The sequence below is a fragment of the Oncorhynchus nerka genome, linkage group LG13 (assembly GCF_034236695.1).
Source record: "Oncorhynchus nerka isolate Pitt River linkage group LG13, Oner_Uvic_2.0, whole genome shotgun sequence".
NCBI classification, from domain to species: domain Eukaryota; kingdom Metazoa; phylum Chordata; class Actinopteri; order Salmoniformes; family Salmonidae; genus Oncorhynchus; species Oncorhynchus nerka.
Window position 1 is genome coordinate 56,705,113 of NC_088408.1, and position 16,668 is coordinate 56,721,780.

Sequence of the window (16,668 nt, forward strand, 5' to 3'; positions counted from 1 at the left end):
GGAGAACTTTTAGTACCTCACTGGAATAGTTTGCATTAGAATGGGCAAAAATAGCTTTTTATCAAAATGTTGGTACCGTGACCACACACACACACCGAGAGAAACAAATGCTTCACACACAAGGTCGAAGAGTTACTTTATTGGTTTGAGGGCTACTGTAGTATTTGGAAATGTAGCCTAACCATTGAATGAGGTGAGAGGAATATGGATGGATGAATGAGTCTGAAATGTAGCTTTGATGTATCAGGGAAATTGGCACTGGACTTTAGCGGCCTAACAGTCTTACGGCCACAGTCTCGATCTAAATCATCTATGCATCTCTACTATCCCCCACCACCACCCTCTCTTCCTTTCTGTGTTCCATCGCAACGTCTGTCCAAACGTATTACCCATCCACTCATAAGATGTCTGTTAATGTCTTTTTGAAGAGATTAGAGTCGTCAGGTTCTGCCGCTTGTGAAATTCACACGCTGGTTTGGTGGGAAATGTGTCACAACAGAAATAGTTTGTGTGTCTCTGTGTGTTTGCTTGCCACATGCAATCGCTGTTTGGGAGCTTTGAAGTGAGTGTGACGTGTGTCAAAATGAAAGGGGGGAGGAGGTGGTGGTTGCATAGCTGTGTGTGTGTGTGTGTGTGGGTGGATGGGGGGGATGGGTAGGTGTGTGTGTGGGGGGGAGGTAGACAGCGTTGAACAAGACTCCCATGTAGGCTGCCGCCACTTCCCTGCCTCACTCTCCAATTTGACTAATTATAGTTAATTTGATTTGGCTTTCCTATTAACACATGTATATATTCTGTCCTCAAAAAGTAAATTAGATTGGGATTGTTTGGTCCCGGTGAGAGAACTGAGTTTTTTTTTTTTTTTTTCATTGCGTGGTGACAGGAAGAAAAGGAGCAAAATTTTAAGAGGTCAGAGGAAGAGACTATTGGCAAAATGAAAGTGTGCGTGCGAGCTGTCTGTGTGGGCTGCACCAGTCACTGCGAGCGTCGTCTTACTAAGACTCTGCTCGGTGCTGCCCGCTAGGCCACATCACTGAGAGATGGATGGATGGAGCAACTGCTGCTGGAGAAACGAGAGAGTGCTCACAATTTAACACGCAGCTCTTTTCCCCCCTTCTTTCTTTCACTTAGTTTCTGTTTCTTGACGTTGTGACTGGAGGTAGTGAGGCTAGCTGGGGAGAGGGAAGGGGTTGCAGTGTCTCGGTCTGTCCCCACGGACACCACTGGCCTTCAGGCTGACCGATGGAAAGGACGGAGCGAGCGATTCCCGTTGAACAGAACATTCGAACCAGGGGCTTTGATTAGCAGGTGGCTGGGTCCTACACATCAAGACCGTTGTGGAGCCACTTGGACAGCAGCTTGGCTCCATTTACCACTCATTGAGCTTAAAGAAGAGGGCCAAGTAAAGTAGCTTCAATGTATTAATACGTTTTCTACTGACTATTTGGTTTACGATGATTACTGAATACATTTATACATGAAAAAATATCTTTAGTGGTGGGGTTAGCTAGCAAGCGTTGTAGTGGTTACTAAATTGCTGCTGCCTGGCTGTCATCCTGTTGTTCCCAACAGCCAAACTCAGCTGAGCTGCCAGGGCTTGGTCGGAAAGGCAGCTCTCGCTGCCACTGCCAAACAAACAAGGCCTTTCAATGGCAGTGTTGTAACCCTGAAATAATAACCCTGGCTGCAGGACACAGAGGGAGGGAGGGGAAGGGGTGGTGGGGGTTGGAACGTATGGCCCCCACCCTCGACCCTGGGGTGCTGGCGGGGAAAGCATGCCATGGCTAAGGGAAAGGCCTGCTCTCTCTCCTCCCTCTCGTTACCCTCCCTCTGCTCTCTGAAGACTTGCCCACACGACCCTGTGTGTGTGTTAGCGTGTGTGCCCGCTCGCTGTGCCCCCTCCTCGGCTGGGAGTGTTTAAATTTTGCAGGATGACCAGAAAGAGAGAGAGTGCCCCTGATTGGAATGGAAAATGACCTGGAGCTGTGGCTGAGATCTGAGCTGCTCCAGAGAGGCGTGGAGAGAGAGGCAGGAAGAAAAGAGCCTTCAAGCTGTCGCCCTGCGCCTTAATCTCTGGTGGCATGGGCTCAATACAGCCACCCATGTTAGTAAGCAGACCAAGTCTTGCTTAGCCTAGCCTAGCAACCCTCTACATCCAGTCTCATTGAGGCCCAGCTAAAACAGACCAGCTAAACAGCTCATTTAGATTAGGCTACACTACACTAGGTTAATTAATTAGTGTTTTTTTTGCTACTTTTCTTTCCTCATCACGAGCGTTTGCTCAACCGTAGGATAAAGAGGAACTGCACCTGCTGATTTAACCTAGTTTTTTGGCTTGCTCTTCAAGAAATGCTGGCTGCCTTGACAGAAGCCAAATGTGAGTTGGTGTGGCTTGATGTGGGTGTTTCTTGGATGTGTCCTTGCCACCACCAAGACACACTCATCTGTCAGAACCTTGGCCGCAGATGTCCCCCCCCCCCCGATCACAACGAACAAACCTCCTGCAGGTGGCGCTCCATAACTACAGGCACAGGTGTATGGTGAGATGCCAGCGGAAGCTTTGAATAGGTCAGTAGCCTACAGAATAATATGAAAAGAATGCAATTGCTGAATTTCTGCAGATCAAACCGTTATGTCACACGCTTCGGAAACGACAGTTGTAGACTAACAGTGAAATTCTTACTTACGGGCCCTTCCCAACAACGCAGAGAGAACATTATAGAAACGCCAGGAATGAATACACGATGAGTAACAAACTAAGGGTTTTGATAACTTTCAAACAAAGTAGCAGGTCCATGTAGAATAAACAACACTTTACATAATACCATAGAGGCAGTCTTCTGCTAATATGACAATGTGCACCTTTCATTGTCATTCCCAGCTGTGACAGATACGTTGCCTATCGGCGTTTTTGTCTGCTGGTAATGGGGCTACCTTGGCAAACATGTCAGAGTGGTCATACCTTCCTGTGTGGTGTCCCGTATACAGCAGGAGTTCCCAGATCCTTGTGCAGAATACACAGGGTTTCTCCCTCCCCATACTGACTGATACCATTCATTTCAATAATAATCAAAAAAGACAATACAAGAAAAAGTTGTCTAGTATAATTTGTATGCTGAGTGCCAGGTCCCTGTCTATTCAGAGGCATCAGTATCAAACCTGTATGTCCGTCTGGACTTCATCACAACATCTTGCAAGTCTCCATGGATGTTTCTGTGAACACACACACAGTCACAGTTCTATTACTAACGGCAGTTAGGATGTGGGTGATATCTGACACACAAACTCAATTATGGTCTCCCCATCAAACGACCGACGCGCCAGTCCATCTGTAGAAACAGGCAGAGTTGAGGCAGAGTTCATCAGTGACACATGGAATGAAAAGGGTTTTGCTATGAAAAGGGTTTTACTGGACATATACCATGTCGACCGTTGGTGAGCAGGCAAGGGGTGAGGCTGGAGGGTGAGGTCTTTGGCTGCAAACTGGACACCTATCGGCCCACTGCAGCAGTCAATCTTATGAAGTGGTGTTGACTGGGAGGGCCTGCGACAGGGTGACATAATAGACAACCAAGTGGTAAGTTTCATTTTGTTCTAAATAAAAGGACAAAGCTTTTTGCTAATGCACTTCACAACTAAAATGACTACTACTAGATGTACAGTGGGGCAAAAAAGTATTTAGTCAGCCACCAATTGTGCAAGTTCTCCCACTTAAAAAGATGAGGCCTGTAATTTTCATCATAGGTACACTTCAACTATGACAGACAAAATGAGGGAAAAAATCCAGAAAATCACATTGTAGGATTTTTAAATGAATTTATTTGCACATTTCAGGCCTCTCATCTTTTTAAGTGGGAGAACTTGCACAATTGGTGGCTGACTAAATACTTTTTTGCCCCACTGTATCTGCTTGGCTGGGGAATTAGCCTATTTTATCAAGTCAGATATTTCTTATAAAATAACTTTTCACAACACACATTACCTATCATTGTTGATGTGTCATCAGGGCAGTAACTCGGGTCACTATTAGAAGCCTCATGGCATGTCCTTTTCATAGGAGTTGAGGGAGACAGTAAGAGGTGTCACATGGGTACTTGTGTTGCGTGACACTTTTATTCTGAGGTCTTGCCTGACAAGCTGTGAAAATAGCAAGTGAACAATTTAATGAAATTATTGGTCACTAAACCATTTGTAATCACATTGCTGGACATACCACATGATTACCCACCTTTCTGCATTCTGGTAGGTCCTGGCATCCAAATGTGCACTTTGTCTAACAGAAAAACAGGGTCAACCATTGTCATCATTCCTAAATGATAAACATAGCTCGAGAAATAATGTCATCTGGTTTGTTTGCAAATGGTTAGGCTTTACAGATGTAGATTTGACTGGCTCCAGATTAGATTCTGGCCAATTTTCAACCAACTGTGACATGTTTTTGCTATGGCTCTGGGTTGGTTTGAATTTGTTGCTGCTAGTTAGTACACTGTTGTAGTCAGACATGAGTTAGCTCGTACCACCATAGCTGCATCCAATATTTATTTGTGCCCCAATCTTAATTAGCTGGCTATGGGTATACTCATCACCACTGAGGACCAACAAATCTCCATCACCTATCCCCACATGATAGGGTCATTTGGCAGGGCTTACAAACCATAGTTGTTGGATGTGTATCCTGCTTTAAACTTGCGTTGCATGGTCAATCCGTAAAGGCTTTTCAGTCTCAAAACGTCTGTGATCTTTTTGAAATCGTTGGTTGGGGGCGATGAAACAACAGAGCCCCATTCGATGAAGGGACGCGGTGTGGGCGTAGGGGCGGTTTGCACGTGGACATGATTGTAATCCAAACCCAACCTTCATTTACTCATTGTGACACATTTCGGTTCCAAACGTTTAGACGACTTTGACAAAAATGGTCCTATTTACACATTTGTAGTTAATTTTGACACCAGAATAAACGTTTGTGACTCGAAGGGATTAGTTGGTTTTTAGGGGCAGTAGCTCCTTAAAGCAGTTGCAAATTAATTGTTCATTTGAGCACAGCGATTTATGTTCTACCAGACCTCTTCTGCGGCTGCTTGTTTGTTAGTCACACCACCAAGCATTCATCCTCTTGTCTCAGTCATTCACCCCTCCCTTCCCAATCCCTTTTGAGTTCTGAATTCATGTTTGTGGAACTGAAAGATGTCATTAGCTCGGCGGCAAAGGAAGCAGTTTTGTTCCCTCAGACTTGTGCAGTGTCACAGATGTCCTCAGGCTGTGATGCGGTGCGCCGTTTCCAAAATGGCGGGTAAACCTTGCCTTTCTTGATCGGGGTCAACTCGGTAGTTGTCGCAGCTGGGACTGAAACCAGAGACGTTCTGGTAGCGACTGCTACGTTGTTAGCGTGTTGCTTAACCCTCACTGTGGCCAGTGCATGTGTTTCAGCAGAACTTCAGGCTGTGTTTTAAATGGTTAGGTGGGCTGCGAGAAATCTTGCAAGAAAGAAAAATAGCACAAACCCAAGTAGAAGTGTAACCTTGGAATAAATAGCAGCTTGCCTGCATGCACACACACACACACACACACGTGTGAGAGGAGCATGAAAGGGGAAACTCTTCTATAGATAGAGGAGACATCCAAAACACCATTGAAGGCTGCGAGAGAAAGTAGAAATTTGGTGGAGGGCCTAAGCCCCATAAGGACCCAAAGTACATTCTCTGTACTTCCCACACCACCCCATCCACCTCCCTCTTAGACCAGACTAGCCCTCCTCTGTTAGAACCACTTGCCTGGTGCTGTGTTTTGTACTGCCTATCGAGGCAGCTTAGGAAGGGTAGGAAGCTTCTTTTATGTGAGTGGAGTAAACACACACAGGTCGAGCAACTCCTCCTGTAACACTCCATTTTCTCCTTCTCTTCCAAAGGTCCAGTTGCGCGCGCCTTTCCTCTCAGAGGAACAAGGGGCGACTGGCTAGACACAAGCACGGCCCCAAGGTTAATGTCTAGCGTCTCCGTTTCCGACAGGGACGTAGCCGCGTCCTTTTCCTATGACTGTGTCTTCTCTCTGTTCAGGCCGGACCTCAAAAACGCCAGCAATCGGTCTTCACTTGAATCGACTGTGTGTCGACCCAAAAGGCAGCACCACCGTGTCCAAGAGCAACATGAATAAGCCGTAGTTCAGACGTATCTGATCACGGTTACCCAAAAGTAAAAATTGCGCGAAGGTTGTCACTTCCTGTGAATCTGGCCACGAGAGATTAAGAGGAGTCAAGTCTTCTATATTATTACATTTTCCAGCTGTGTTGAATGTGTGAAAAATGAAAGTGTTCAATGTATGATAGTGAGTAGTTTTATAGACCTTCTGTTTGTAAGAGGTCATGACTGCTTTGTGTACTAAGTTGCCTACCCAGTTCCTTCCTTTTTATATGTTGTCCACTGGCCAATGAGGGTCCAAGGGCACTAAAGCTGCTCGAACCCTTACACAGTAACAAGTCTGAGTGGGTCACAGGATATGAAGAGAGAGTCTAACCTCTTTATCGAAAGACACGTGCCTACGCCATGGACTTTCTTAGCCATTTCCATGCACTTCCTTGGTCATCTACTGACAAGACACTGTGCCTCATCGAGGTTATTATCAAAGTGCTGCATAACAGCATAAAGCTTGAATACTGGGCAGCAAGGGATTTACAATGTCGCCTCCAATCTGTTGGTTCCTCGTCCTGTAGATGTCACAACGGCTGTGCGTGTGGCAGGTGTGCCTGTGGGGGATTACAGCTAGAGTCCAGCCTTCAACCCCTAACCCTCTGGCCCATAATCTGGCTCTAATCTCTGTCTGCCCAGGCCTATGTTTGATTGGGTGATGAGCCCTTCAACCGGAGAGCTCTCATTACCACCGCTAACAAACAACCATCCCTACGACTCTCTCGCTACCGCTAGCAGGCTGGGTTCCCTTAAAGATGTGGGCTGCGTCTCAATGATTGCAAGTGGTTTCTAGGGCTGTGACGATACCAGTATCGCCCCCCAAAAAATGTACATGGCAAAAATGAAAGCATGAAGTAGACCAAACTATTATGTTCTTAAAATCCTGCTGCGTGTAAAATATTGTTTGCTGTAGCTTGGAAAATAAATACATGTGACTCTGGATGACAACGTTGTCTCCAACGTTAGGGCTGTTTTCAAGAAGTTAAAGCTGCTTCGTGTTTTGTTTCCTTGCCACGATACAAACAAGTATCGCGATACTGATATCGTCCTGGCCATAGTGGGTTTGTTTCTTTGTCTCCTGTTCCCTTATCCACAGTGATTTCACCAAATCAGTCGTTGTTTTAGATCGGCGTGAAGGAAAGGAGACTAGGAGAATACACTTTATTCCCCTGGCAGTTGAGATGTGTACATTGACTGTGGTTGGGCCGTGCCATTGGTTGATGCTGTGCTATTGTCTTCCTATGGTTGCTGTTGTTGTAGGGCAGGGGTGCTCCTCTGGGGGTGTTGCCCCTGGTCTCAGTTCACACAGTCTCTCGCTGTCTTTCTGTCAGGTGGAAGGGGAAATGGAGAGAGGGATGTTTACTGTGCTCTGCTGTGCTGTGGAGCCGCATCCCAGTCTGTTTGCCTCTGCGTCTCTCGTCTGGAACTAAAGCAGACAGAGAGAGGGGGGGGGGGGGATGGTGGAACTAGGACTCCTTGCTCGGTTTCTCCCCTCCTCCACTCTGGCTTTTGTATTTCTTGTCTTTGCCTGCCCTCTAAAGGCCAGAGGGCTCTGTGCTCTGTGTGTGATGGTGTGTGTGGCAATCAGGCTGCGTCTGACTGGTGCAGGCTGCAGTAGCATTTGCGAGGCATGTGAATTCCCCTGCCTACACACACACATACACACGTAGAGCAAATAGCGTAATTACCCCTGCTCACATTTAATCCCCCAGGTGTTTTATTTATCTCCAGAGCAGCATATCTGACACATTGCGCCAATACCTGGACTCATTTTAATCGCTCTCCGTGATGCAGGAGCCAATATCGTACCAAGCCCCGGACACACTCCCAACGCTCTCTCGCTCTGTGTGTGTAGGGGTGTGTGTGTTTGTGTGTACAGTGTAAGTGTGAAGTAAAGCACTGACAGATTGTTGGCAGGGCTGAGGGAGTCTGAATCGGTTTAGATCATGCCACCAAATATGGTGATGAGAGGAAGTCCAGTGGGAGAATATGGCGATACACCAGTCCTTTGCAGAGCCGAGACTACTTTCCAAGTCAAAATACAAGCCGAGATCTACTGCTCAGATTTACACGACCTTAAAAAAACGTAAGCCTCTGTAACATTAACCAATTAAAAAGCAGTTGTGTAGCAATGAGGTTTGTGCAGTAGGCTATAGACCCAATACATTATCGCTGCATATTGGCTATGCTTTGAGTTGCCGTGCCAATGTCGCTCTTCTCCGGCCATTTTGAAATGATATAACAAACATTGTAGCCACTGTATATGACCATTTGATCACAGTGGTAATAGATCATTTGTTGTATTACTTGTGAGGGCACAGCTGAGTGAGCATAATCTTTTTTTTTTTTACTGGACTGATGGCCTGCATCTGATGGTCAGTCTGAGCAGAGGAAGGGGAGCAGCAGTGAGGCTGCCTCTCACCCGACTCACCATCCCTCCCTCCGCTGGGAAAAGGGGACACAGTCCTCCGGCTGATGGCGAAACTTAAGTCGCACCGCATTATTTCTGCCTCGTGCGCCAATTCATGTTGTTACTCCAATGACCGGAGAAAGGTAAATATTCCTTGATATTAAAAAAGGCACAAGGCGCTAATAATAGCAGCGCTAGCTTATGGAAACACCTTGCTGTGCTCATTCATTGCAGCTGCAGTGCTGGTTGTAGTGTTTGTGGAAGTAGGGAGAACAAGGTGTTGACAGGGCTGAATACCAACTTCAACATGAGCTTACTCATCTAAACAGCAGCTCTTTGCTGTATTCGTCTAGTCATAGTTTTTAAACATTTTGAAATCTCACGTGATCAACTTTGCTGTGCGTTCGAGGCTTCTTGTTTTTACAGTCTATGGTGCGAGGAAATGGTGCAGATGGTGATCTGGTTGTCCTGCGGTAGGCCTATAGGTACCCTTGATTTGTTCTCTCTGGGCCTGTCGGGTAGGCGTTCTACCTTCAGACTTTGTCTTCCTGGCGCTAGGGCTGCTGAATCAAGTGCTCCCGCTGCCATCAAAAACAGGAACGCAAGGCGTTTTTGTTTTACAGAAATGTTTGGCGATCAACTAGGGAATGTTTGTAGATCGACCAAGTGACCACCGCAAATGTTCTCATTGATGAAACACTATCTCAATGCAGTTTTCTGTTCCCCCAAATTAAAAATGTGTTTCGAACAGAGTGCACAACATTTTTGTAGGCTTCACCATTTCTAAAAGTTAGAAAAAATGGCATTGTTTAGAAAGAGCACAAGGACGAATTGCGTGCACTTCAGGGTAGGCATTCCCTAACGAAAATATGCAAATACATGTTAGCTCGCTAGCTAACATGCTCAGCTCTGCCCACCTCCTTGTGTGTTCTGCCCACTATACCTCCTTTGTTACCATTTGGAAACTACGCCGATGAGATATCTTGGGTTAGTTACGGGTAAACATTTTGGAGCGCGTGTGTACAGGGAGACCGACACAGCCAGGCAGGATAGAAAGACCACCATAGAGACAGACCGGTCTCTGCTGAAACCCCCCTCCCCCACTACGCCTCTCTCTGTTACTCCCCCGTGTTGTGGCCTGTCTGTCAGGCAGTTTGATATGGCGGTAGAGCGGCAAGCAGGCCAGGACCACGTCAAGCCTGCCTCGCCCAGCCTGACACGTCACTCACAACTGATGTTTTTGATTTGGGCCCAGGCCTCTTTTGCATGGAGGGGAGAGGGGAAAATTAATCAGCTCGGGGGGGGGAGGAGCTCAGTTCATGGAGAAAGGGGGAGCAGAATAAGTGGGGGGTTGGTGGCTGTGCCCATCATACCCGACTGTAGGTTTAGTATTTGGCTTCCTGTATTTCCAAGTGCCCTGTAGTTAGCAAGCATGTAGGGAGGGCCACAGGATGTTTCAACAGAATTTACAGTCATGGATGATGGTGCACTCCTTTGCCAAGGATTTTTCACACACAAAAACATGGATCGTTGAAGGCCACTTGAGCTGAGCCTGCATTCTGTGGACTGAAAAGATATATATTTTTAATCCTTTTTGGAGAAGAGTTCCAAAAAGTACTCAAGAACATGGCCTTCTGCCATTGAAATGTTAATTGACGGTGTGAAAGGCACATGCAGAGCACAACCCAAGGCTGGACCCCTCACTGAAAGCTACAGCTATTGTGAATAAAATATTCCCACTTTGGAAGTCTAATTTTGAGGCTCAAAACTGGAAGAAATGTGTGAAGATTGCCCATTCCTGACATACAAAACTGTAAGAAATGTGTGAAGATTGCCCATTCCTGACATACAAAAATTCTCTCCCCCTCTCTTAAACTTGATAGACCTGGCAAATACTGTGAATGCTTCCCCTCAAGGCCCAAAGTCCTTTGCCTGAGCATGACATGACTGACCTGAAACTTCATAAGCACTCCTTTTCAATGGGCCTAATGGCAAGGCCAAATAAACCTGGAGTGGTTGGCTATTATTACCTGCTTTGTGTGAAGAACTCTTCTCACCTCGCCTACCTCTCTCTTTCCATCCCTCTCTCTATTTCTCTCTAGAGCGGCTTTGATCAAAACCGTGCTCTTACGTCCTTGACTGCTGCTCCCTGGCTGACCTCTGCATTGTAAATGTCCCTGCTAATGTAAAAGTTTATGTAGATTAACGCGCCAATTTATGCAGATTGAGTTTTTGCCACTTGAGCTTGAAGCACTAAAAGGTAGATGAGAGCTGACCTCCCGTGGTACCCGAGTCATGTGCTTTACTTTCGCTATTCCTCCGAGCGCCAGAGCTGGCTAGCCGTATTCGAGAGGGAAAAAGAAACACCTCTTCATTTGCAAGCTCCCTTTTCTCTCCACAAGTCGTGATGGCCACCTTTTTATTTTAAAAAGGGGTGTTCCCCTAAAGTTCCATAATAAATAACATTATTTAGCGTGAGTACGGTATGTATTTACTATGTGTGCGAGAGCGCCAACCAAGAATTCCAATGTACGTACTGTATTTATTTTAATACCTAGATAATGAGCTACTTGAACTTGCTGAATGCCAACTTCCGCACGCAAGGTAAAGAGCACCATTCTGCGAATTAAATCGTAGGACGAAAGGAGAGCCTCCCTTTTTTAAGCCTGGTGCCGCCTCTGCACGCGCCAACCGCAATCCAACGACAGGGACGGCGATTGTCCTTCCTTTACCCGTCCGGTTTCCCAAGCCTCAGAGTGTCTGTCAAACAGAACCGGCTGCCTTTCAGACTCTGCGGCGAATCGTTAGAGAGCCCTAAACTAGCTCACAAGTGGCGGGAACGTTGCGGACGTTGAGCTGTCAAGTGGCATCAAGTGCAGTTTGCCATAGGAACTTAGGATGTCTAAAAGCAAACAACGGGCGCACACTCGGCCTGCTCCACATCGGCCAAGTGTGCGTGGGCCCGCTGCTGGGAACAGGCTTTTATTATGAACACACAAAGGGAAGAGGAGAGCGGGAGAAGACAAGAAAATGTCAAAAGTACTTTTAACACATTGTCCAACGACACACAGGGAAACTGGCTCTGCGTGAAAATACATTTTGTGTGTACGTATGCGTCATGTACTGTCCTACTGATGTCATATATGAGCGAGGGGAAATGCGGTTCGTGACAAGATCAAATCGGTCTCGTGTTTGAACGACAATGACTTTATTGTCCTCCAGCCTCATCATATCGGTTTCCCAACCCTTAGCAATGCCTCTGTTTGATTAATCTGCACTGACACAGCCTAATGTGTTACATAAGCATGTGTAAACCTAAAACTCATATTAGGTCACTATCTCACTGAGTCCCCAAACACAACCACAATGTGACCAGTTAATCGTGTCAACATAAGTTAGCAGTAAAGTGAGTTGAATGCCCTGGCTGGCCCTGTGGGTTAACAGCTGTTCTCTCTCTGTCTGTCTCGCTCTCTCCACTATATATATCTAAAGCAGTCCCATTGGCCCCCATGGAGTTTTACACTGAGTATGAAAAAACATTAGGAACACCTTCCTAATATTGAGTTGCACCCTCTTTTGGCCTCAGAACAGCCTCGATTCGTCAGGTCATGGATTCTACAAGGTGTTAAAAGCATTCTACAGGGACACTGGCCCATGTTTGACTTCAATGCTTCCCACAGTTGTGTCAAGTTTGCTAGATGTCCTTTGGGTGGTGGACCATTCTTGCCACACCTGGAACATTTTGAGTGTGAAAAACCCAGCAGCGTTGCAGCTCTTGACACACTCAAACCGGTGTACCTGGCACCTACTAACGTACCCCGTGGTAAATCTTTTGCCTTGCCCGCTCTGAATGGCACACATACACAACCCGTGTCTCAAATGTCTAAAGGCTTAAAAATCCTTATTTAATCAGTCTCCTCCCCTTCATCTACACGGATTTGAAGTGGATTTAACAAGTGACATCAATAAGGGATCATAGCTTTCACCTGGATTCAGCTGGTCAGTCTGTCATTGGAAAGAGTTGTTAATATTTTGTTTACTCAGTGTATTTTCATAATTACGCTTCTTAAATTGGCTGCTCAACCGTGCGTTCGTTGTGTCATGATTTCATCACTGATGCTTCTCAGGCCCTAATTGCACATGTATGCAACGTTTCAAAAACATTACCATGTTTTCTTAAGAGTGGCACTGTTTTAATGTCGTTTTATAAAGTTGAATTCTATTTGACTCCCTATTGCTCAGTCATACGATGGTGTAAATATGGTATTAATAGCAGTAGTTGAAATGCCCAAAATATTGAAAATTGCAACGAAAGGTAGAAACTAACTAGAAATCTAAAGCAATCTTGTTGGGGTCAAGATGAAAGGTTAAAGTTGAACTCTGTCTGTCTCTGTCCTGCAGGCTCTGAGCTGCTGCAGCAGAGGGATGGCCGTGGCCGGACAGCGCTGGACCTGGCCTCCACTGTCACGCTGAGGGAGGAGCTTCAACGCAGCGCCCTTGCCGGAGATGCGGTCCTGGAGGCCCTGGGGTCAGAGGTCAGAGACCTACCCTTCCTGGAGGCCTGCTCCTGCCTGCTGACTTGCCTGCTTCTCACCTACCAGCTAGAGAGGGCTGTCCCTTTCCCTCCCCCCTTCTCATCCTCCCAGGCCCAGGACAGGCCTCTCTCCCTGGGGGTGAAGCTGGCCAGAGCCCTGGAGAGCCACTCTGCCCGGAGGCTGACGGCGGGCTGGGGTGACCCACGGCTGGTGCGCCTGGCTGAGGACATGGAGACCGCGTTGGGGGTGGAGGAATGCCTGGCTCAGTTGTGCCCCGCTATCAGGGATTGCCAGGGCCCACACACACGCCTCCTCATCACCCTGCTGGAGGAGATGAAGGCCCACAGAGCAGCGCTTCCCTCTCACACACACACTGTGACACACACACTGTGACACACACACCTGACTGACAATGGACATGGACTGCGGCTGTTATTCAATCCAAGGCACGTTATAGAGCAGAGCACTATAACAGACTTTTAAAGGTATTTTATGCTTTAGCCAACATGGACAACGTTTCCTGTGAATGTGATCTCCACTGTCTAGGTCCCTGCTCTATACCGCACCTTTTGAGTGAATTGTGACATGCATAAATGATTGTTGTTTACATTTGTATTCACGTTAATCATGTGACATTACACTACCACTGTTGAGTCTTTTTTTTATTGTTCATATAAATTTTCATGTTAACACTGTTTTTATAGATTTTGAATAAATATATTTTGTATTGAGAATTGGTACAATATGTAATGATTGACAGCGGCTGCACAACTTCCTCATATGGATGCATTCAAGGGCTAGGCAGGTAGTTATATCCTAAAGGATTGGTAGGTTTAACCAATTACATCAGCCTTTTTTTTTTTTTAAACTATGGGTTGGAAACCCAGTGAGTCATCATGGGTATGTAAAAAGTGGGTCGCTACTGGTGGAGTAAAGCGGTCACAATAGGGCTCTCCTAGGATGAGAAGATCCACGCCCCCTCACCTTGAACCTTCCCTTCCAATCTGTTATAGATTAGCACACTAGACAGCTGAGTTTCAAGTGTTAAAACTGCCCTGGATTTAATCCCAGCCACAACGGGCAAATTCAGTTTGTATTACCTGGGTGGGTGGAGATTTTACCATGGAATGGTCTAAAATAAGCAAACTCCTCCCAACCGGGTCTATGGTCAATGCTAAACTAATCTTGTTCTAAAGGAAGCTCTGCCTCAGGGGCTGAGCAATTGTGATTGGTTGGATAAAAGCTCTGGTCCCTCCCTTTACGCATATTATTTGACAGATATTCTTAAAAATATCTCTATTTATTTTAAGACTCATATTGATGCCATAAGTCAATGGTGCCACCTGTCAATTATTTTAGAAGGCGGGATAATGATTTTAATTATTTCACCGTCTACACTTGTAAGATGTAATGTGTGCCTGACAACCTCCAGAGGTGGCCAGGAAGATCCGATCAATGTGTATTTTGTCTTCACCTGTCTAAAAATGTTGCCACAATCTGTGGACAAGATCAGGACAAAGGACATGTCAAAAAGTTATAAACAGCTCTTTAGTTGCAACACAACGGATGTGGCTTTGACTCCCGTTAAGGCCACATATAAGCTGTGGTGTAGCCACGGGTTGACGTAGCCACGGGTCGACGCATTCAAGGAGAATAGAAAAATAGAAAAACCACAGTACAAACTCATGACGCAGGTGAAAGGTAAAATAAATACTTTTTAATGACAAAGCTCTGTCAGAGCATCTAACTTACTCAAACTGAACTCAAAGTCCTTCCTTCAAAAAGAAATGGTTTATGGAGAGTCCCAATGCAGTGCAGGTGCTGCCAATGTAATAAGGCCACTCAGGCCAGCGACACTTTCTGCAGAATTGAATGTTGTGGAACGTTCAAATAGAAATAGGCTATGTCGATCAAACATGCCTCTCTGGCACGTAGAATAGGGAATTACATTGGCTCTGTTCACAGCATTTCTATCTGCAATGTAGTTGGAAGTGTCACATGTGCATGTGATCGTGCAGCACGAGAGAGACGGGTGTCTGTAAGCAACAACAAAAGTACTTTAATAAAGAGCTTCATCCGTTACAGGGAATGACAAATGACTCTCAAAACAACACAACAGGACTCAGATCAACATAATATTGGCAGAGCTACCCATGCTCTTACCCCAAATAGTCTTCTCCCATGCAGGGGAAGCTACAGTAACCTCTAACCCTGTAAGGCTGTTCACTTCTTTATAGTGGCTGGTACGGGTCAGGAGTCTTTCAAATAAGCAACAACTCACTGCAGTATCACCTACTGGGGCTTCCAGTAGCAGTTCTACCGTTGTGAGAAACCATGCTGCTTAGCATTCGATCGCAGAGCAATTGAAAGGGCAACGAACTGAGGTGCGTGTCAGTTGAACATGCACCAGCACAGGCACGTACGCACACACACTCACCAAAGGTCTATCTTTCTGTTTGGCAGTGGAAGCATCTATTGAGCCCAGGTGGGTCCTGCCATGTTTGGTCACGTAGTGTCCTGAGCTTGGGGCACAGGACAGAGATGGAAGAGGTGGGGGTGGGGGGGGGGTGACCAGGAGTAAGACTAGCCCACCTCTGGGTGCTCAAGAATACAACCTAAAATTAGCCTGGCTACACAAACTACTTCCTGAGTGGGGAACTGCAATAAAGAGATGGGTTTATACTGTAGCGTGTGATTGTGTGTGTTAGAGGGAGCTAGCGATTACATCCTGATATGTGAGGATGATGTGTGTTTGTCAGAGGAGCAGAGACTAATAGCCCAGTGTTCCTTCCTGACCTCTTCTTGTGGAGGGGAGTACCACTGGCTGGGTATGCATGTCGTCATTTATGGGGCTGTGAGGAGTGATGTACAGGAGTTTAGATGGAGGAGGTTCAGACAGTGGAGGGACTCCCAGACTAATAAATGATCCGGTCAGAGGATTCACACAGGGGCCTCAAGGGCCCTCCCGGGTGGTATGCACTTCAGACCAACCTTTTGTGTAGCTGGCTATGTATTTGTCTTCGTGAAGCTCAATGCCATTTTGGCAATGAATGAAAAATCTCCAAAGATGATACAAAATATTTAATCTTTTACACGTTTTTCCAAAATAATCGACATACATCTGGTGAATTTATTGGTCGTATTATATGCACATTATTTTCTCATAACTTTCCCTTTACTGCCCCCACCCAACCCAAATCCCCGTCCTTATCCTCGACAACCATTGGCCAGGACTAGGAGAGTGAAGATGATGTCACAGGCAACACTGCGGGCGAAAATACCTCGGAGAGCAATGACAAGCATACACCGATACAAGATCATCAACCGACCATTTACATTTACAAGCATATTATGTACATCATTCCAAAAGAAGTTGAGTAAAAAAAAAATTAAAAAGGGGGGTGCAAATGAAAGTGCCATTTTCCTTTATGCCTGTCCGATGATACATTCTGTTGAGCATTTTTTTTCTGTCGCGTCAAATAAATCACTTTGGTTTGCTTGCATACATAGCCAAAACAATGTTATAAAACTTAGAATATTT

At 46.0% G+C, this 16,668-nt stretch overlaps 1 protein-coding gene across 2 annotated transcripts in view; it reads left to right on the forward strand.

Annotated features, from left to right (window-relative positions):
- slf1 (SMC5-SMC6 complex localization factor 1) overlaps window positions 1-13,861 on the forward strand; it is a 36,016-nt gene extending 22,155 nt beyond the window's left edge. For both annotated transcript variants that reach the window (XM_029677419.2, XM_029677420.2), the window contains one exon: window positions 12,994-13,861. In XM_029677419.2, the coding sequence (XP_029533279.1) occupies window positions 12,994-13,520 (527 nt within the window). In that variant the 3' untranslated portion in view covers window positions 13,521-13,861. The remainder of the gene's footprint in view (window positions 1-12,993) is intronic.
- Window positions 13,862-16,668: the final 2,807 nt, after the last annotated feature.